This window comes from Argentina silus (assembly GCF_951799395.1).
Source record: "Argentina silus genome assembly, chromosome: 20".
NCBI lineage: Eukaryota > Metazoa > Chordata > Actinopteri > Argentiniformes > Argentinidae > Argentina > Argentina silus.
Window position 1 is genome coordinate 4721331 of NC_139674.1, and position 23071 is coordinate 4744401.

Here is a 23071-nt window from a genome sequence, read left to right on the forward strand (position 1 = left end):
TAAGATGTTAATGTTAGCCTGAAGTTAGCTAGCTATGGGAATATTCTTGCTGCCTTTCATTTATGTCAATCCTTGCCCTCTGTCTATCTTCAGATAGTTTCTCCTGAGACTTGGCCTGATGTTTCAAAGGTTGATGATGCAAAATATGTGTGCCCTTCTTCAACACAGGTAGGAGTCTCTCCAATGTCACTTCTTTCTCCAAGAAGAGAAAAGAACAGATGTAGATGTGAGGATGTGGAGCCATTTGTAAGCAAGGCATTTTATCCCCCAAAATGAATAGTCAATTAGGAGCTGCTAAACTATATATAGGCCGGTCAAACACGTTTTGACAATTTCTGGGAAATAACATTTAAACTGTAAAACCATGATATATTTTGGTATTTAACAACAGTATTTGCATCAAAAAAACAAATATAAATCTCAAACTCACTTTAAAACGACCTTTTAATATCCTTAACATAATGATTTTGATTTCACGCTACGCTTCCTGTTTTCTTCCCGTTCGCCGGGTCAGGTGCCATTTTCAATGCAACGGTTTTTGCTATTCAACTGTTCAGTCATTTCGACTATATATATATACACACACACACACACACATATAGAAATATACAGTAAAACTAACAGACTTCAAATATTGGTGCCCATATCATGTTTGATTAGTTTCCATTTACGTTAAACAAATACCCGAAAACCGCCAAAAGGCTTTTTTCCACAACTTAGCGGCGGAGGTTGAAATTCCGAGCCATCTCACTGAAATTAATGGAAAATTCGATTGGTTTGATAAGTTATCTAGGGCGCACATCTGCAATTTACACAAATAAATAAAAATTAAAAAAAAACGGAAAATGTTAGCGGTTTTCAGTTTGCAAGGTCTGCAAGTTCGCTAACTATTTGAATTAGACACAACTTACCATTGAGATACATGCAGGGCTCTATCAGGTGCAGTGAATTTGCATTTTAAAGGTCTTCCTATTGAGGTTCAGACTCAGGGTAATACATAGCTAAAACATCTCTGGCTGGCTTTGCGCCATCGTGTTCGCTAGCTAGCGTCACTTCATGATGTTGGGTTCGATTCTCCTGAAAGGCTGTCAGCCAGTCAGGGCTGTGGAACATGAATATTAATCACTTATGTAAACACACTCACAGCTGTACAAGAGAAAAAGAGGATTGGGAAAATAAGGAATTAAAAATAGTTATTGAAGATTTTGTTTTAAAACAAATGACCACATACTTAGGAATCATACAAAATGTAAATAAACCGACTGGAGTGGAGCTTTAATTTCACTTAAGCAATATTTATATATCAGATTTGCTTTCTCTAGCACCATATTACACGGAGTACTAAACAATTTGTCCCAACTGTCGTGTAAAACATTGGGAAATAGTTTTGCACAGTCTTTAGCTGATATTTTTGTAGGCAAATGAAATGGATTTTTGCCCATTGCTCTGCCTGTCAGTCTGTCACCATCAGCTTCACATGTGAACATGCGGATAGGGGACAAAGCAGTTTGCTGATGTGTCGTTTAATTGGACTGGATAACGCGACAACTGTGGTAACTGGTCAACATTGCATGCCCTTTTTGGATTGGACCATTTTATACGGTAAAAGTCCTATGGGTTCTGCCCTTTAGATAATGTCCAATGGATACTGTGTCCTATGAACCCTGACCTATGGGTACTGACCTACAGTATATGTACTGTAGTACCCTAGAGGTACTGTCCAAAAGCATTCCAGACTTAATAGGGGTCTGAAGATTAGCTTTGCAGGTCGCACGACCACAGGACCCCAATGACTTATCTGAGGGAGAGTATTACTGATATGTGTAGCTCTTAATCCAGGTCCTGTGCATTTGTGTGTCTTGGAAGACTTCCCTGGTCCTAAATCCACTCTGCAGCTGTTCAAAGCAAAACACTGAAATGTTTTTAGCAGCTTGCCCTGATGAACCATTCCAGCATCCCACATGGAAAAGACATCTGATCTGACTCCTCAAAAAAGTATGTGAACTCCACCTCACTGAACAACTGATGCAGAACTCACTATTGAGTTCTCACTATTCACAATTGAGGAACTTCTGAGACAAGCTTGAGAATGAAATGAAGACAATGTTCTTCATTTACACATTTACAGGAATTGAAAAGGATACAACATAGACACATTAGCTAACTTGTTGAGTCTCCTGAGTAAAGAATGCATACTGTGGCTTGTCATTCTCCCACAACAGCACTTTATTGTCATCTGTCAATCAATAACTGGAAGGAGGGACACGGCACGCATAGAATGGAAACAATCTGAGCAGTGACAGGAGTACTTCCTAAAACCATTCTTCACTACATTGTCAAGTGCCTCAACAATCTGGTCACTCTTAACACTAATAATAACCCATCCAACATAAATCATAAACAAAAAAACACTCTGTAAAATGTCCTCTGAAAATCATAGAAATCATCTGAAGTAACTAAGCCAAGTCATTTTAAAACATTGAAAACAAATCTCCCTCGATCCGATCATTCAAACTTAATCTCTTGTACACTTTTACAGCCTCAGAGCTTCACGTGTGTTTCGCCAACAGGAGCCCTGTGTAACAGATAATACTTGATAATAATGGAGCCATATGTCCTTGGGATCTGAAGTTACCAAGAGCTGATAGCTTACAACCACCAAGACTTGCACTTAATTCAGGACACACTCTTCACGTTAACAATCTACCTAGCATGGGAGCTAGATTCTCCTGGGTCCGGTATTTACATTTTTAAAATCTGGATCAGAATGATTCTGTAATCCCCTTTTTTTACTATCCAGGATCAGATAGATTTGGCTGAATTTGAGCCGGTATTTCAAAACATATTTGATAACGGTGAGGATCATTCTGATCCAGATAACACAAGATCAAGATCACAGAATCTGGATTTTCAGTGCTCTGTAAAGCCCTCTATCTTGCCATCTACTGGGCGACGTAATGTTACATTTTGTTTCGCCAAAAATACATGAGTGAACTACACAAACAAAGGTACTGTAGCAAAGACAAAAAAGACAGCTTGTATGTCACTTGTAAGAAAATGTATTAACTTATCTGAATAACTCATATGACGCATTAACAAAATTCAACATCTCACTGGACAACTCACACCACATTAAATACTATTACTAACCTGTATGTAATATGTATATTATTTTTTCCCCCCAACAACTCCATGTTATTTTTATTGGTTACAGTGACTTTCACCTTTCAAATCCACCCTGAATCTCCCCTTCCAGCGGAATCAATATTATCCTGATTTTCAGCATCAAAACGATCCTAATCGCTACCTTTGAGTTTTGAAATACGCAAAAACAACATTCAATCTTGATTAAAGGTCAGATTGGATTACCAAATCCAAATCTGAATGATCAGAATCAAATCTTTCTGTTTTGAAATACCCAATTCTATGATGTAATGCAATCCAATAGCCAAAATCCGATCAGTTACATTTTTAAAATATGGGGCCTGGATTATAATAAAAGTCTAACTGTAATTAAAATCAAACTATAAAGCAGCAAATCTGATGGCTGATAGCCTCCTGATATGAGTGAACATAACAGAACATGCCAAGTGTAGACTAAACCAGACTCCCTCCTGTAAAGAATAAAGATTCATGTTTGCTCTATCCATTACATTTCTATGTTGTGATAGCACCCCACAGAATAACCCCCAGCTGTTCCCATATCTGCCATTTTGTCTCTGTGCTGCAGGTGGTGAGAGCGTCATTCATCACTCCTCTGTTGTGGTGATGCTAGGGGGTTGCCAGGCACCTCTGGCAGTGGGCAAAACACACACACACACATACACCATTGCCAGTGGGACCTCTGCCCCTGGAGGACAGGAAGTTAAAAGCAGAGCTAGTGTGTCATACTCACGTGCAGAGCACACAGGTCTGCAAATGTGTGTGTGTGTGTGTGTACACAGGCTTGCAAACACGCTACATATTATGTAAACTCTGCCCAAGTGATTCCCTCTGCCCAAACAAACACAGACAGAATATAACAAACATGCAAACAAAGAAAGACAAAGAGTATGTAAATATTACCATTTATTTGAGTGTACAATTTATGAGTCCATTATTTGTCCAACCTACTTTTGAAAGGTTTGATGTCCTTATCCTGTTTACTGTATGTATCGAGCGCAAACCGTTTGAACAAACGGTAAAACTGAGAGACAATACTGCAAAAAAATAAAACAGCATTGGTTCCTCCTGAAGATGCAGTATTACTCTGCATGGCGTCATGTTAGTGTTTACTGGATAGCAGATGAGTGTTAACTTAGTTCTCTGTTTCTGTACGACAGCCGTTAGTAGGATCGAGTCATTAAGTGGCAGTAAGCTGCAGATCGGTCAAAATTAGGTTTCGCACGAACACTGACCTGATTCAAACTTTTAACGCCTTACTGACACTGATTGCTACTGGAAAAAAAAAAAAGGAGAGAAAAAAAAAAAAAAAAAGAAGATCAACGGAAAATGTATTTGTGTATTACCTCTGGTACGCTATAGTGTGATAACAATAAAACAAACAAAAATACAGAACGGACAGCCATTATGTCACAGGCTATTATGTGTGTGTGTGTGTGTGTGTGTAGTGTCCTGGTGAGGAGTGCTAGATGTCGAGGTGAATCCTCCTCAGCTTTTGAAGCATATGCTGCACATAGTCAGTATTCACGTAGTAGTGAGTTTCCTCTTTCGATTCGTGCAAAAATATAACAGGCTCAAAAATATAACAGGTAAATTTACAGTTGACAACGAATGGGGGCTAAATATTCCAAAAAGTAGAGCTGATTCTTAAGAAAATATGAGCGATAAACTAGTATTTGAATAAGTAAAAATAAAGTAGATAGAGAAGTGAGGGTATGAAAATAGTGTTCTCGATTTGAACTAGCAATTACAACGTTACGAATTCTGTCAGTTCGTTCCTTAGATCTCCCTTCAATTGCTGACAGAGAAAAGAAAAGAAACATTCAACTCTACAGATCAAGAGAGGCTTGATGTAAAATTGCCCATGTTAATTCAGGAGAGAGAAAAATAATAACCTTTACAGAAAGATACATGACAAACCTTTACAGATTAAATGAGGTATTGCACAGATTAATAAAAAAAAAAAAAAGAAAAAAAAAAAAGCATAAAGGCAACAAAAATATACAGCAAATTGATAGAACATTTACATTATAATTTGAATACGATTTTTGAAGGACAGGAACAATTTAGTGTCGTAATCATCTGGGGGCTGAGGAAGATCATTAGTCATCCCACTCATCGTCATCCTCAAAGTCCTCCTCTTCATCATCATCATCATCCTCATCTGGAGAGTGAGAGAGAGAGAGAGGGGATGAGGGAGAGAGAAACACATTTACACACAAACAAACACTGGTTCATTAACCTAAAGATAAAAAAAAAAGTAAGGATGGGATTAAGTAGATGATTTATGTAGATGAACAGCTGGATCTGAAATGCACCATCCAGAGCTGTTGTTCTGTTTTCTATTTGTTGCTGACCGGAGGGGAGAGAGTGCGTGTGTGTGTGTGTGTGTGTGTGTGTGTGTGTGTGTGTGTGTACCTGAGGAGTGAATTGCCTTGCTCCTTTTCTGCATCACCTCCATCAGAGCCCCTACGATGCCAGCCGAAGGAGCAGGGGTGTTCTGGCCCGATTCTGAGTCGGTCACCTGCAATACACACACATGGGACATGCACCAGTGAGCTCACGCACACTCAACAAGTGTGTGTTTAGGAGGTAAGGGAAGTGTCTAGGCAGGTAGGGTGTACAGGGATAGGGATAAAAGCCGCTTAGTGTTCAGATGTTTCGTGCCACTTAGTTTGGAGCCCAGGTGGATATCTGGGGTAGGGGCAGGGTATAGGGGCTAAGGAATCATGATCTGGGGGTACAGGTAGGGGATAGGGGCTAAGGAATCATGATCTGGGGGTACAGGTAGGGGATAGGGGCTAAGGAATCATGATCTGGGGGTACAGGTAGGGGATAGGGGCTAAGGAATCATGTCCACTCACCGTCTTGAGCTTGGTCCCCTGTCTGATCTGCTCCAGTAGAGAGTCTCTCCCACCGCTGTTGGACACAGGTCTTTCTTTGGCCTCTACCTTCTTCAGCTGAGTGCCCAGTCTGATCTGACTCAGCAACGCACCCGTACCCACGGGGGAGGCATCTCCTCCGTTAGAGTCGGACAACGGGGGAGGACCGGGGGGAGGAGGGCCAGGAGGAGGAGGAGGGGGAGGTGGAGGTGGGGGAGCTCCGGCGCCCATACCTGCTGGGGCGGAGGGTGGCGGGGGAGGAGGGGGTGCCTGGGGGGCGGAGGCATGGCAGGGCTGTGGTGGAGGGGGGAGAGGGCCTCGGATGGGGGGAGGCGGTGGTGGGGGGGCTCCCATGCCCGGTCTGGAGGGGGGAGGTGGGGGAGGGGCGGAGGTGGGGGCTCTGGAGGGGGGAGGGGGCGGGGGCGCTCCTCTGCCCCGGGCTGGGGGTGGTGGAGGAGGGGGGCCGGAGCTGTGGTGGGGAGGTGGAGGAGGAGGGGGGCCGGAGCTGTGGTGGGGAGGGGGGCCGCCTCTGGAGGGAGGAGGTGGGGGGGCTGGAAAAGAGAGAGGAGGAAAATCATCATCAGCATAAGACCTACCACTGGACATCCTGCACACAAAACATGCATCAGAGCAGTGATACTCAACCCTGGTCCTGGAGAGCCGCAGAAAGTACAGGCTTTTGAAGATTATTTTTTTTAAGATCAGTTGATTATTTCAATCAGGTGTGATCATACTAGGCTGGGAAACAACCTGGACCCACTATGGGCCTCTCCAGAACCAGGACTGAGTATCACTGCATTAGTGACACCTCTAAGGGCAGTGATCTGCAAACCTGGTTCTGGAGACCCGCAGGATGTGCGCTGGCTTGTGTTTCCAGCCCAGCACCACCAACAAACCTGATTCGGACTACTTCAGACCTCCATTGGTTGAATCGGCATGTGTTAGTGCTAGACTAGAACTGAAGCAGGCACAACTCTCCTGAATCAGGGTTCGAAGACCACTGCTCCAAGGGGGACAAAGTTCTTCCATTACATTACGCAGTAATACTTTTAGCCACTAGGGGCAGCATCGCTTCATTCATGTTATTCTCCTAACCTGACTGAGCAAGAGTTGGGAGTCAATTCCATTTCAATTCAGTCAGTCAATTCAGGTAAACTGATTCAATATTTCCTCTATGCTTTTTAATTGAATTGGGAATTGGAATTACAGGCAACTTCCTGAATTGAAATGAAATTCACCCCAATCCTGCTGAGCAACAAAAAATAAATCTGAGGTATGTAATTATAATCTATGCAGATTAACAACACTGCCCTAAAATATCCAGAGGTTAATATTGTGTTGTATCCCACACAAGTGACATTGCTGGCTGTAGAAAGCTGCTGTCCTAGACAGAGGAGAACACACATAGCACTTCAGCACACTGCAAACCCACTCCTGGTCTGGTGTTCGGACCCATGCATGTTACACTATGCCAAAAACATGGACTCATACTGTCCCTACGGAGTGAAACCACACAGTCAGTGTTGTGAGTGTGAGCCTGTGAGTTGTCTGGCAGTCTGACACAGCAGAGCCATGCAGAAACACAGAGACCTACCACTCCACCGTGGAGGACCTGAGGAACACAACCACAACCACGGTTATAGAGCATCAGAGGCTATGACCGACCGTTCACCACACCGGTTAGCAGGGTTGGGGTAAATTCCATTTCAATTCAGTCAATTCAGGAATTAAACTGATTTCAATTCCAAATTTCCTCTATGTTTTTCAATGAGGAAAATGAAGTTGCAGTTGGAATTTGAATTTGCTTCCTAAATTGAGTGAATTGAAATGGGATTGACCCCAAACCTGCTGGTTAGAGCACTACAGTGGCAACACAGGGTCTGTAACTTATGCAACATAGGGTCTGTAACCTAGGCAACACAGGGTCTGTAACCTATGCAGCTCCTGAGGAAACATGGCGCTGTGGCTAACTGATGCTAAACAGTAAACACACAACCACCACATTTCCTGTTGTCACCCAGTAAACATACAAACAAATAATGTAACCGCACACCAACACTTGGGAGTCTCACTATACAATGTTCCTCCGTCTGCACGCACGCTCACACACACACACACACACATCTCACCTTGTCTCCGGAGCTCATTCTTCACGGCCTCCACTCCGCCCTTCTTCTCAATGAAGTCGTAGATGACTTTGGAGGTCTCCTTGTCTTTCAGTTGGGCCTCCGAGATGCCACACATGTCAAACAGGTTTTTTAGCTCCGGGTCCAGGTTGTTAAGCTGAGCGAGAGGGGAGAGAACGCGGGTCAGAACCTCACCTCATGAGTCTCTCTCTGTTTTGTTGTTCTCTCTTAAAGCATTACATATGGAGACAGATTAGTGCCGTTATTATTGTAAATATACACACAAACGTATACCATGATCCGTATACAAGAAAACGATGCACAAATATACTTTACGAAGACAGCCCCTTTATCGCCACCCTGTGGCAGTAAGGGAGCGTTGCCAAGTTGGCACTGCCCGTCAAGCAGAGTGGAATACTCTAGAATTGAGCTGTGCGTGATTACTACCTCGATGCCCACCACTGCCCCAGATTAAGCAGGCTTATTTTATTATATATATATATATATCTCAGTTTGGGCACAGATACAAACAGCACAGCTTGTTCTGTTTGTGAGGTCTATATAATGAATTTCTTAAGTACCTTCAGAGCTTTGCCAAATAATCAGCTTCTAACATTTTCAATCTGGTTTCATTGTGTCTATATAATTGTTATGCATCTTTAAATAAAGTTTATTGTTTTTTGGGGGTTTATTCTAGATTTTAGTCAAGAGCATGTTGAAAACTATATTCCAAACGATCCGCCCTTCAAGTTCTTGAAAGCATTAAAACTCATTTTTTCATTCTGACTAAAGATAAATCCCCCCTGTCCGTCCCTGCCTGCATGATTTCCTACAGACACATCCAGCATAATTACTTAAATCATTCCTTTTTTGGGGAAATGAGGCAGTGGATTATGCAGATACAGGTTTTATTTTCTAAAATCTTCTTGTGTAACTGTGACGATGACTTAAGCGGCAGGCAGACTGAATATTTCACACACTCGCGCGCACACACACACACACAGTCACTCATACTCACATCAAAGCCTGTGTTGGGGTCCCAGCCCACGTGTCCAATGTGTCTGGAAGGAAACAGGGTAGAGAGAGGTGAATAACCCTAACCCTGGGGAACTGATCACACACACACACACACACAGACTGAAACAACACACTGAATCAAAGGATACTCAACCCCACATCAACCCTCAGCATAGAAATATAATGAGTAGAATGGACAGGCTCCCTCAGACCGTGGCAATTTGGCTAGTACACCAATGATGGCTGATATGGAATTGTAATACATTATTACCATGGTAATCATTATTATTGCATGTGCAAAACACAGGGAGAAGCTAAGAATTCAGAGCAACTTAGCATATTCTTCAAATTCTAATTCTATGACCCCCCCCCCCCCCCCGAGCCCCTCCAGAGAACCGATTTAAGCTGAGCTGTACTGTCCTGTGCTGGCCTGGTAAAGCATCCACCATATTTGCTGAGACAGTGCTGGAAAGGACGGTGTTGAAGGAAAACATCAGTGTCAGCACAGCATGGTTTGGGTCATCCCTGTAGTGTGTGCCCCCTACTAAAGCAACACATACAGTAGAGTGTTGGAGAAGATAGGTGGACGTAGTGAAAGGGGTCAAATTAGGGCCAGGGAGCGTAAAGAGAGTCTCTATGTTGCTTTACACACTACAGGGCTGACCTGAACTGTACTGAGCTGGCTCAAGATGTTTTCCGCTCACAATTCCCTCTCCAGCCCTGTTTCAGCAACGATGGTGGATGGGTAACTAGGCCAGCCCAGTACGGCTCAGGAGTGTGAATTAGGTTATGTTGCAACGGGGGTACATATCCCATCATGACTAGAGGCATCGCTGACTGTGCATTACCACAGAGCTGTATCCCTATACTGCGACCCTATTCCTGAAAACATGGGCCAGATTATCCTCACATCGCCATCAATCAATGCCAGCTACATATTACATGGGATTAGAGGGGAAACATGGGGAAGTGCTGTGGGAGATGATTGGTGCGAGGTAAAGCCAACAACTGTGCGTCTGAAGTTTTTAACGCTCTTTGTATTGGGTAAACGAAGGCCAAGTTTGGCGCATTAGTCCACCAGACCTTCCGAGCATATTAGGCAGAAGTGTCTAGGGACGTGATTAATGGGATACTGGTCATGATGGTCCCAGTAGTCTCTCCCAGTATAATGACCCCCAATGACCCCACGAGTAGTGAGACTCACTGGAAGTTGCTGGGCGTCCCGATGTCGGCCTTGGTCAGCTTCTTCCCCTTCTTGCCCTTCACCTTCTTCTCCTTCCTGTTGAAGGAGGAGTGCATCATGTTGTTGACCTGAGAGTTGTTGTTGTGGAAACGTGTCACGTTAGTGATCTCCGGGTTCTTGATGTCCACGGTCGCCATGGGCAGAAGAGCTGGGCCTGAGAGGGAGAGAGAGAGAGAAAGAAAGACTCAGAAACTACAAACTAGAATGCCAATGGTGCATGCTCCTTCCAGTGTGGGTCCTGATCAGATCACGTATGACAGATAAAACCATGCTGTGCATTTCTGCACACCAAACGGGTTGACGATGATGCTTGTAGAGCACAATCATCACACACATCTCCAGAAGTACAGACGCCACACACGTTAACATCTTGGGGACGCAGGACCTTCTATAGGGCACAACTTTGAGAAGGTTCTGCGGGACATGCAGATGTTCTCTCTACTCTGTCACCAAACGCTGTGAGGACCACTCTCTCCAACAAATCCTTGCTGCACACTCTCATTAAGCAGCCTGTGTTAGTGTGTTGTCTGGTTTCAAGCATGTAAGTGAAAGAAAGGGGCTTTTGTGTGGTGAATAAAAAAAAGGATTGAAACAAGACACGGAGTTCAGCCAACATCACGCTGCATGCTGTCATCACCTTGCTGCAGCATCCCAGTCTCATTCCCACAAAGCTCAGCCCATCCATCTCCTCTCCTCTCCTCTCCTCTCCTCTCCTCTCCTCTCCTCTCCTCTCCTCTCCTCTCCTCTCCTCTCCTCTCCTCTCCGTAAAGCCTCCATCAGGGCTTGGCACAGAGACCCCCCCCCCCCCCCCCCCCCAGTTTTCAGACACACTGCTAGCAGGGTTATGCCACACACTGGACACAAACACTTACAACACTACTACAACTCCAACGACACACACCATCAGTGAGCTGAGGATACACACAGACACACACACAACAACTCCCAACGCCGACCATCCATGCTGGAGTTGATTCCTTCCTCTTTCGGTCCAAAATAGTGCAGTATAGGGTGTTATTCGAGATGAGATGTCCTGTCCCTATGCGTCCTATGTGCAACCTACCTTTGTGACCGGTGGATGCCGCCACCACCACCGCTGTCGCACGGAGGCTCTTTCTGAGCGACGGGGATACAGAGGGACTGGCGGGGGGTCTCACCTCCCTCCTCTCCCCCCGCCCGCAAGTGGCCATGTTGACGTCCAGCAGCATCTTACCCACCATGCCGCAGGCCCTGCCGCCGTGGCGCAGGGAGAGGCGGGAGGCGGCGTCGGAGAGGGGCGCGTAGAATTCCTCCTGAGGGAGGACCAGGCAGTGCAGGGAGCTGAGACATCCACCCGGCCTCACCCCCCCCCCTCCTCCTCCTCCACCGCCATCGCCAAGCTCCTCGGAGGGAGCCGACAGGAAGGTGGTGCAGAACATCATCTCACCGCGTCAGCATGGGGGGGGGAGGACCAATAGGAAGGCCGCTCTCTGACAGGGCAGGAACTTAGGCTGTCCGTCTGAGTTTAGAGAACCGGAGGGTGGGAGGGGGTCAGGGGGGGCCTTCTGGTCTGAGATTACAAAACCAGGGAATGCCAGAAGGAAAACGCGAGCGTCCAAAAAGGATTGGGAGAACCAGAGGAGAAACGTGTCTGGACAGCAGCTCCCTTCAATGGTCCTCCTCAATAAGTCCATACATTACACGTGTTAGAGAGATGTCCTCATCGGCCAGGGCAGCAGCGTAGGTCGTCAGAGCCACAGACAGAGCCGGTTATCCACATAGGCGAGCGTGGAACATGGAGGGATGTCCAAACAGAGAGCAGTGCCAGGGAGACTCATGCTCAGAGTGGCGGTGCCCAGAGTTGGACTGGAACCCTCTCTAAAGCTCGCCCCGCCTAGCCCCGCCTCCCTACCCCCTATGTAGCGCTCTCTCACCTCCCTCCCTCCCTCCCTCATGGAGCATTTTCAGGCCACCGCTCTCCTGGTCTGTCTCTGACCCCACCCATCTCCATCAGAAGCCCCCCCCCCATCCCCAGCCCCAGCCCAACTCTAATCCCATCATATTACGCCGCTGGCTGGATTTTTACATAACCGTTAAAACCCATTCTCGCTAATCCACGTTAATCCCCGCAGTTCTCTTAAACATTAGGAATCTGCATCAGGCGGGGCAACGGCTGGGAGGGAGCAGGGCAGCACACAGAGAGACAGCATGGTGGTCCAAGGGGGGAGAGAGAGAAAAAGAGGGAGACAGAGACAGTGACAGAGAGAGAGAGAGAGAGAGAGAGAATCTAGGGGCTAGAGGAGAGAGATCAATAACACTGACTACATCACTGACGCAGTAAAACCAGTTACATGGAGGAAGTGAGAGTTCATAGGCCAGGTAAATGTGGAGTGAAAAGTGAAAACACCCCAAAAATCACCCAACTGTCGACAGGTCTGATAAAGCTTTTATATCCCACAGATAGCGACCATCTCCCTCTCCCTCGCTACGTACAGTAGGCAGTGCTCGGATGGGAGGGTCAGAGTTGTGTGTGTTGGGTAAAGTTCCATTAGCCTCTGAATTTGAATCCTCTTAACCCAATAACCAGGGGCAGAGGGTACCTCCCGTGACCACAAGTGGCACAAAAACAACAACAACAACAGAAAAAACCTGGACGGCGCTATCCGTATGTCCAACACACACCACATCTGTAATGTCCGTCTGCCTGTCTGTCTACCTGTCACACACACACACCTGTTCACAGAGCCAGGCTACTACAGGGACATAATGAAGAGTCATCTGTAATGTCTGTCTGTCTGCCTGCCTGTCTCTCACACACACACACACACTAGTACAGGGACATCATAAAGAGTCAGGGAGAGGGAGGTAGTGTTGTGTACGGCACAAATCGAGTGTACCCAACTTTTACAGCCTAAAGGTTTGAACAACTCCCTCTGGGGTACGCTACACTGTGAAGTTGAACAGGGTTCAATACCAGTCACTGTTACACAAGGATACAGTCTATTTTTTTTACGACAGATAGCATGACTCTGTCCACATTGATCTGTCTGAGAACTCGCAAGCAATTACGGGAAGGACGGAAAGTAGCCCGGCTAAAATATGCGCTGTCAAAGTGACCACGATTACAGTGGGACAGACAAACTTTTCAACCTCAAACCAGTCATGACTACTCAACGAAACAATAAATCCATACATGATTTTCAAGTTTTTTTCCCGGTGAATTTCTTAGGTACATTACACTAGCAAAGTCAGCTAGTTGAGTGTGCGGTATTTATTTATTTAAGTTGAGGCGATGAGGACGAAAACTAGCTTAGTTTGCTGATCTGACGCGAAGGCGCTATATTTCCGCATTCCACGATTTATAAGACAGGTCTACATGTCACAGTAAATGTGATATACAGTACAGCACCAATCCAACCAGTCAGATTACATGTTTAAAGAGCTATTAAAGTATCTGCACTAAATAAGGGCTGGGCATTAAGTGAGTCAGCTTCAACCTACACCCAAAAATTGTGTGTATGAAAACGGTGTGCACTTTCTATTTAACGTGTGTGTTTGTATGTATAAATATGGAAAGGTTGGAGTGTTGTGATGGTAGTCAGTATTTACCAAGAAGACTGAGGATACTGTTTTAACACCAGACCTTTAAACAGGCTGGTAAGCAGGTGTGTGTGCGTACTGCTTTACAACACCAATACCAGACCTAGAGATAAGCTGGTAAACAGATGTTTGCTGTGTGTCCCATGCTGAGCACACCTACCATGCTGGATCAGAGGGTTGGTATTTACCCTTCCTGTAGAACTGGCTCCCTGCTGTCAGGTGTGTGTGTGGCACATGTCTGTCTGTGTGCGTGTGCGTGTGCGTTTGCGTGCATGCTGAATGGTCACAGGCACAGTAAGAAGAAAGCTTATAGGGCAGGTTGCTGTGTGTGTATGTGGTGGTGGTGGTGGTGGGGGGGGGGGGGTTAGAAGCCCCTACAATCTGTTAAAGAGTCATTTATTTTTAATCCGCTATATGGTTCAGGTTAGGACTGGGGGGGGGGGGGGGGGGGGGTAATCTGATCCTAGACTTGTGGGGAGGGGTATCTTCTGTGTGTGTGTGTGTGTTGGGGGTTGGGGGTGGGGCTAAGGCATTCTGAGCTTAGGCTAGGTTGCATATCGTACAGACACCCAGCTCCCTGCGATGATCCCTGCACTTCACGGAGGAGCGTAAACATCAATCAAACCCGTCTGGGTAAATAGGGGAGAGGGCCAAATATTACCACAGAACTATGTCATCATTACATAAGTGCATGGATAGCTCTGTCAGTGAAGGAGTTGTTGGTTTAAAAATCAGCACAGGTTGGTTGATTGAGTTATTTTGGCAATCTGAAGTCAATTTCAAATTCTAAATCAAGACGATTAACTTGACCAAAATAGTACTCAGTAGTGAATTTCAATAGCAACAGATGACCTACCATTTAGAGGGTCGCGTCTTTTTTCTGCAAAACAAAATTAAGATAATTAATATTCAGGAGTGGTCTGAGCGGTATGCGTTAGTGAAGGGGGAAGGTGTGAGTGGGTGGGCGAGGACACAGGTGTGCCTGAAGTGTACAGCGATCTGCAAGCATAGGACTCTGAGGTTATTGTGTAAGCAGCGCAGGGAGGAAGAGAGTGTGCGTGAGAGTGTGCGTGTGTGTGTGTGTGTGCGTGTGTGTGTGTGTACTGATCGGCAAGTGAGGTTTCTGAGTTAGTGTATAGTAGGGCATGGAGGAACACACACACACAGAGAAAGAGAGAGAGAGAGAGTGTGTGTGTGTCTGTACTGATCGGCAAGTGTAGGTTTCTGAGTTAGTGTGTAGTAGCGCACGGAGGAACACAGAGAGAGAGAGAGAGAGAGAGAGAGGGAGAGAGGGAGAGAGAGAGAAAGAGTGTGTGTGTGTGTACTGATGGGCATGTGTAGGTTTCTGAGTTAATGTGTAGTAGCGCATGGAGGAACACAGAGAGAGAGAGAGAGAGAGAGTGTGAGTGTGTGTGTGCGTGTGTCTGGTGTTTACTGATCGGTGAGCCTAGGATTGGGAGTTAGAGTGTAAGCGGCACACAGACAGACAGACGGACAGAACGGATGTGAGGTTCAGAGAGGAGCGAAGCCCCGTCCGTCCTCCGTAGGGAGAGAGAATCATCATCATATGATCACACACACACCGACCCCTACACCCTGTACCTCCCTCACACCAGCGGGCCGGGCCTGAGGAGACACACAGCCCTCTACGTACAGGAGGTGGTTAGGAGACTCAAACCAAGCACAACGCCTGTTAATGGAGCACAGAGACTTGGGAGTTACTGCAGAGCAGCATAGGAGAGGAGTTGACTGGGGCTGGAGGCCAGAGGAGGAGTTGCCTATTACAGTGGGCTGGGGGGAGGGGGGAGAGGGGGGAGAGAGAGAGAGAGACCACAGTACAGTCAGGGGGGTCAAAGACAGATATGTAACATGGAGAGCAGTGTTGGCGGGTCAACTCCATTTCAATTCAAGAAGTTAGCTGAAATTCAATTCTAAAATGTTCCTCATTGAAGAGCATAGAGGACAATTACAATTGGAATTCCAGTTTAATTCCTGAATTGACTCAAGGGAAATGGAATTGACCCCAACCCCGATGGAGAGAGAGAGGGGTGGGTGGGGGGGGGGGGGGGGGGGACGAGGGCTGAAATCTAACTTGAGATAGACACGCAGGAGTTGGACTTGTGCATTGATCAGGTATTAATATTAATATAATGAAAGAGAGAGAGAGAGACTTTCTGACCAGTAGCAGACCAGACAGAGAGAGAAAGGAGATGGCTTGGACAGCTTTCACAGAGCAGAAGAAATCAGAGTGCAGGAGAATCAAAGATGGCGTCGGTCAGGTACCAGATTTCCTTTGTCGCCTTCCCAGCAGCTCTCCCGCCACGCTACGGAAACGCTTCGCCTCCTCCTCGCTGGCGAAGTTCAGCCCCATCTGGCATGTCTACTCAGGGAGAGAGAGACAAACACACACACACAGACACACACCATTAATTTAACTACATCTTACACACACACACACACACACCTGAGAACAGTTAGATAAGACGACAAATATAAACAGAGGCTTAAAATCATTGTGTAAGAACTACAGCACCCAGATCAGTGGCAACATGCATGGTGCTGACCTGACTCCGACTCTTCTGACCCTGAACGGTCCCTATGACCATGATTATGCCCCTGAACGGTCCTTATGCCCTTGAACGGTCCTTATGACCATGAACAATGTACCTGTCCCACATACCTTATGTCTGCTGAAGTCTTACCTGCACAGCACACGTGTGTGTCGACTGACTTATTCGGGAATTATTGTTATAAAATGTAATCCTTGATAATTTTTGTGTGTGCATTGTTGTACTCAAATGGCTGAGGCAACTCTATATACATATTTAAAAAGTGTAAAAAAATGTCATTCATTCATTCTTAAGAGAAAACTAAGTCAGACAGAAGAAGGCCACACTCACGTCTCCTGCGAATGTTATGAAGTACGATTTGGAGGTGCTGATGATGAAGTTGTTGTAGAGTTCCTGTTCAAACATGGTTTTTCCCTCCTGTGGACAAACGGAGGGAGAGAGTCACAGAGAGAGAGAGAGAGAGAGAGAGAGACAGATTGTGGGTGAGTATGAAAGTAGGTATTAGAGGGAGAGAGTGAGTGTGAGAATGTGTGTAGGTATTATCGAAAGATTGTGCGAGAGAGATGAGAGAACATTGTGTGTGTGTGTGTGTGTGTGTGTGTGAGAGAGAGAGAGAGGGGGGGATTGTGGGTGAAAGTGCACAGGAATTAGAGAAGATTGCGTAGACGAGACAGAGTGTCCACAGAGAGTGTACATCCTAATCAGCCCATCGTCCTTGCAGTAAGTCTTCAGCCCCGTCGTGTTTCATGTGTAAACTCACCTTGATGTCAAACACCCTGATGAAGTAGGAGCGCGCGGGGTTATCTTTGACCAGGCAGGCCACGCCACAACACCTCTTGGTCCAGGAGGAGTTCCTGTCTGCAGAATACACCTGCACCACCGCTGAACACAGCGTCTACAGGAGGAGACACACACACACACACACACACACACACACACACACACACACACACACACACACCATGTTAACATTAGACATTAACATTTTAGCCATTTTGCAGATGCTCTTAACCAGAGCAACACATTCGACTAAAGTAAGTGAAACAACTATACGTCACAATCATGGATCCAGTTGTGTGTGTGTGTGTGTGTAAGCATGCATTTCGCTGACATGCTTTATGATGACCCAGGCTCATGACTAGAAACTCTGTCAATCATTTTTCTCAATAAAAAAAAACCTTCAGGTGACAAACCCTAATTTAGTCGTGCTGAGTCGACTGCGAAGCCTGACAGAGACGGTGACAATGACAGAGCGTCCCTATCTGCTCACGGTAAACACAGAGGCACGGCAGACAGCAGTTAGCTGCCACTGCAGTGCTGTTCATCATTGGGCCAATGTCACCCTGTCCTCCTCCTGTCATCTATGAATCTACTTACAGACCGTATGTCTTAGAAATCTCCTCACGCGGTACAGGGGCTTGACTGAGGTGAACACACTCACACGCTCACTTAACGCAACGAGAGGCGGACTGGACTTTGACATTACGCAAGTGGGAGAAAATTCCATCGCAGGACGCGTTTAACAACTGGAGAGCCGAATGCGTATTGGGCACATTCAAATATCAAACCTGTTTTGATATTGATCAGCTGACTGATGCCAATCGTCGCAGAGCCCATAAAACACATCCGGAGAACTTTTCATATTACCCAAATCGGGTCTCTGATATGTCCCGAACGTCCATAGGAAGTTCATACGACGTCCCGGGTCAAGGACGCCATCGGTAACCACATCTGCCTCTGGATCTGTACGACAAGTAGCTTCCGACTAGGAAGAGACGCGTGTGGCCGCTGGTGGTTAGCCTACCTCGTGAATCTGCTGCAGCAATGTGAAGAATCTCAGCAGCTCTTTTATGAGAAAGCCCTTCTTGTGAAGCCAGAAGGCTAGCTGTAATAGATAAAGGACTAGCTCTAGCCTAGCCTCATCCCCAGGCTATTGAGCACAGCGCATATAACCCTGGGATAACAGTTTACTCAAACGTGGCCTCATGGGGAGTGAATTTATTGAGCAAATTATTTGTTATTATTTGGTTTCAGCAAATCCCATAGCTGTGAGGGGTAGCTCCGAATCAGAAACGTGTCGTGTGCAAGCACTGGGGGGGGGGGGGGGGGTTAGTGCTGTGGGAATTGATTGATGCAAACTAAAGCCAATGGTTGTGCGCCGTCCGGTTTTCAACAGTCCCAGACACCAGACCTTTGGCGCATTTGGGCGGGAGTGTCTGGGAACAAGACTCGCTCTAGCTGAAACGTAGCTTTGAGGAGTTAGCCAAAAGATAAGTGTCCCCCGCAGACAGACTGCATTAAGGGGTCCTCCTGGGCTCTCTCTTCCCCTCTCTCTCCCCCTCTCCTCTCCTGAGGGGTCCAGGCCCATTAACACAGAGATGAAAGGCAGGGCAGAGTGCAGTAAAACTGGTCTGGAAGCTGGGAGCAGTAGTAGCCTAACTACATACAGATGAGTGAAGGCTGCACACTGTCTGGGGACACAAAGATCTCTGCAGCTCCAACACAAGCTAGGCTAATGATGCACTGACTAACGAATCACAGACAAGCTACTGGAGCTGGTCTGTTAAACCCTCTATTCTTGGCTTCCAGAATGAGGAAGAAGCCGAGCCATTCAGCTGAATAGGAGATGATCTCTCTGTTCATACAGAGCCTCGCTGGCTGGGTTCACAGAGTACAGCTGAGGAGATAAGATCTGCTATCTCGTAGCAGAGCTTTGTCCCCCCCCGCCAGCTTTGATCATCAGTGGCACAGCCCGGAAAATAGGCCTACCCTACAGGCTGTCGGAAGCAGTGAGGGTGACGTCATCATAACCTGACCCTCTCCAGCTTCACAGCCTGCTGGACTGGTCTGGATCAGCTATTGCTTCCCCTGTGAGACAAAAGAAGCTAGGCAAATTACCATACATTAACTAAGTCATAGCAGAGATGGGGCCAGAGATGAGCTCACTCTCGCACACACACACACACACACACACACACACACACACCTCTCTAGGGGCCAGCAAAGGGCCAGGAAATGCCTTATTGATCGCCAGGCCCTCTTCCTCCTGACAGTAACTCTAGAGGGGGTAATGGGTGCATTGCAGAGCAGAGCCAGGGGAAGCTGAGCTGAGACCTTCAGCTGCTCTCTGACAGGTAAGAAGATATAGTCCACTGACAGAGCCTCAAGAGGGCACAGCGGCGGAGCCTTGGAATATTGTATGAGAGGCCTGCATCCTCACACTGACTGCTGATTCGCCTCTCTTTACATATGTTTAGCGACCAAGGTTTATTCGCTTCGTCCTTAGGCTACGCATGTGGCTCTATTTATCTAGTAGAGGGCAAAACCTCGACATCAGCTTCCCTGTTGGACATCCGTACTACACAGGGGGAGAGAGAGAAAAAGACCCAATGCCCTTCACTAACTACTGTAACCTGACTCCCCACCAACATATTAATCACACCAGTCCCAGAGCTGTCGTGATGAGGACCATCTGAGGGCCTTAGGGTTGCAGGACTGGGCCTGTCCAGGGATTTGTGGAGGGAGCTGGGGTTAGGAACTGGGAAGGAGAGGAAGAGGCTGGTGTGGAGGCTCCGGAGGAAGAGCAGGGGGCACAGAGTCGGGTTGGACAGGAGTCAGAGAGAGAGAGAGAGAGAAGGCTGGCTGGAGTTGGGGGAGAGGGAGGAAAGGCACGTTCCGCCGCTCCAGCACAAAACACCAGAGGAGGTCGACCACTGCACTTCCTGCTGGAGAGGACTGCTGAGCAGGCAGTCTCTGTGTCTCTCTCTCTCTCTCGCTTTCCCTCTCCCCCTCTCTCTGACACACACACACACACACACACACACACACACACACACACACACACACACACACACACACACACACACACACACACACACACACACACAGCGTGGCAAGTGTGTGAATTGGATGCCTTCCACCACCCATTTGCCGACTGAGCGCTGATAGTGAATACTGCAGCAGGAATACTAATGAGTGAGTGAACCACAGCACAGGTTGGACCACTCTGATGTGAGATCCATGATTCATCATGTTCTGGCAAAGGGCTGCGTTTCAGGCTGCTGCCTGCGCTCTGCCTGGGCTGATGAGATCCTCAGAACCCAGGATAGTCTTAATAAAACAATACACCCACAGCCCCGTCACGTCAGCCGTGTATCAACAGGCTGCTCAGGGAATGTATGTGGCAGACAAGGGGAGCTTTCCCTGCTGGCTAACAGCTAGCCTAGCACGCCGGCCTTTTACAACTCCAGTGAATCAAAGGTTAAAAGCAGGGAGTGTTTGGTGTGGAGGAGCAGTAGCAACAGGCAGCGTTGATTTGGTGATTTAGACATTTTCGACATAACAAGGCTGTTGCGTAACACACACTCACTCACCTCACTCGTGGGCATTCTAATTAGATTTCTCCACACACACACACAAAGATGTTGAGAATATTCCTCATGCCACTGTGTCACATGGGGAGTGACATGGCCTGAATGTCTGAGGAACGTCGTCATTGGCTGTTTATACAGGTGTACAGGTGTGGAGAGAGTGACACACCTCAGAGGAACCTGGGACAGGTAAGGGTGTGACTGACAGAAAGGAGGCGGAACTTCTCTCCTAGTGAGAGGAGGAAGAGACATTTACACTTCCTCAACATCGCCTTCCTTTAGTGAACACAAGCTAACAAAGGTAACATAGACAAAGTTGATAGGAGGAAGTTAAATAAGAAGTGGCATAGGAGAGTAACTACAGCAGACTGTGGAGAAAAATGTAGTCCTACATTACACAACACCCTCACTGACCCATATCCATGGGAAAATCTGATTAGGCCCTATTCCTGATGAACAAACAAACAATAAAATAACTTCACTTCATATCAACCAAACCGGTGTTTGTTTACACACAGAAATACCTGTCAGGAGAGGGAAATACAACAATGAATTGTATTCTTCCTGACTGACTCACCAGGTGACTATTCCATACAAGGATCCTATCTAAACTGTTATTGAACAGTTTCTACTGACACTTAATGTATATATTAGTGGGTATAAAAGAGATATCACACTATATTTTCAGAAGTGTAATGTACTGACATTTAATGTATATATTAGTGGGTATAAAAGAGATATCACACAATATTTTCAGAAGTGTAATGTAAGCTACAACCCCTGCCAAGGACAAGGAGAAACGCCCATAGCTAGACATAATAAAGCCACTTAATATATCATTCCTAAAATCAAACTCCCTATATATGAACTCTCAACGCGTTACATAATATCAATTTCAGCCTGTCACATTAAATCGTGCTATAAGAAGCCACCCTATCCTTGTCATTTGCTACATTGCGTAGCTACACTGATGCTTTACCGTTGAGAGATTATAGGTTGCTGAATCACACAAAGCAGGTAGTTTAGCCTGGCTTAGCGAGGAATGCTTTTTGACAGCAATGTTTAGGTCATGTCTGGTAGGCAAATGTTCTAAACACACTGACCCGAAACCTGCCAAAGCTATGTTATGTAATGTCAGAACAAAATAATTCGTTTGCCCCTTGATGGACATAACAGAACACTGACTCATCCAGCATACGCCAAAAACTCCTTTAAAAAAAGGGCTGTAGAAACTTGCATTTGGTCATGTTGACGAAGTACTTTCAGGTGTGTCAAGAACAATCGAGGCCTCGGGGCTTGACTGAAACTTTCTACCGCCCAAATGCCACTGTCCCGGGATATAACACTCCCTGCCCTTGTTCCCCGGTTTTCCCAATGCAGCCAAAAGAGGGACGTGTCAGTGGCAATGCGTTACGATTCCAAACACATCAGAATGTAAGAAATCAAGCACATAAAGGTAGCTGGTAACGTTTCATCCCGGAGAGAGGAGAATCATCATGCATGCTAAGAAAGTAACAACAACTGATAAACTTACGATGCATTTCCTGCCAAGGTAGTTGAAAAGGCATTCGTTCTCTTGCGGTGTGAGCAGAATAGAGCCGATATTAGGGGGCCGCCGTTGCGGCGGATGTCCACTCATAGTTGACAATCAATAAACAAGTGTATTATGACTCTAAAGCGGTATATGAAATCCAAGAGATAGAATAAACAGTCATTGATCACCCGTGGCCTGCTGCCGAACCCTCACATCGGTGCGGGTCTGTATACGACCCGGGCTTAAATACAACTGTAGTGTCCTAATAGGCCTATGTCCGTAGGTTAGAAGCACAACGCAATGCCTTCCTTCACTTTGAAATATAACAAAATTGCTGCGACGTCTTGAAGACGATAAATACTAAACTTTCATGGGAACTCCAGCGCCAGCAGTAGAGACGGCTCTATCCAACATGGCAGTATGAGGACGAATCTAATCGCATGGTGGGGGGAGTCCACACTTTTCAGAGGCCGTAATAGAACATTTTGAGAGCATAAACGGCTACATAAAACAAGATGGTATGATTTGAAAAACATTCTGAACGGAATGAAAAGTATTCAAATACGTCCACAATGATTACCAATAAAA

At 46.3% G+C, this 23071-nt stretch overlaps 1 protein-coding gene across 2 annotated transcripts; it reads right to left on the reverse strand.

Annotated features, from left to right (window-relative positions):
* Positions 1–4055: 4055 nt before the first annotated feature.
* LOC310820500 (actin nucleation-promoting factor WASL-like) lies at positions 4056–22869 on the reverse strand. 2 transcript variants are annotated; one of them, XM_083692163.1, is made up of 11 exons: positions 22484–22869; positions 17340–17474; positions 16910–16996; positions 16293–16389; positions 14866–14889; positions 10392–10584; positions 9189–9231; positions 8174–8327; positions 6027–6595; positions 5581–5686; positions 4056–5326 (listed from the first exon to the last, which is right to left on the reverse strand). In XM_083692163.1, exons 1-11 carry the CDS (start codon positions 22586–22588, stop codon positions 5265–5267), a joined length of 1575 nt encoding a protein of 524 aa, XP_083548289.1. In that variant the 5' UTR covers positions 22589–22869; the 3' UTR covers positions 4056–5264. The 2 variants fall into 2 exon arrangements, with proteins under 2 accessions (XP_083548289.1, XP_083548290.1); XM_083692164.1 differs by lacking the exon at positions 14866–14889.
* Between the last annotated feature and the right edge of the window lie 202 nt (positions 22870–23071).

Excerpts from the sequence above, each read along its gene's own strand:
- LOC310820500 (XM_083692163.1), bottom strand. The coding sequence starts at position 22,588 with ATGAGTGGACATCCGCCGCAACGGCGGCCCCCTAATATCGGCTCTATT. Across the intron at positions 17,475-22,483 it reads ACCTTGGCAGGAAATGCATC|ACGCTGTGTTCAGCGGTGGT; the intron begins GTAAGTTTATCA and ends CTCCTCCTGTAG. Across the intron at positions 6,596-8,173 it reads GAATGAGCTCCGGAGACAAG|CCCCCCCACCTCCTCCCTCC; the intron begins GTGAGATGTGTG and ends TCTCTTTTCCAG.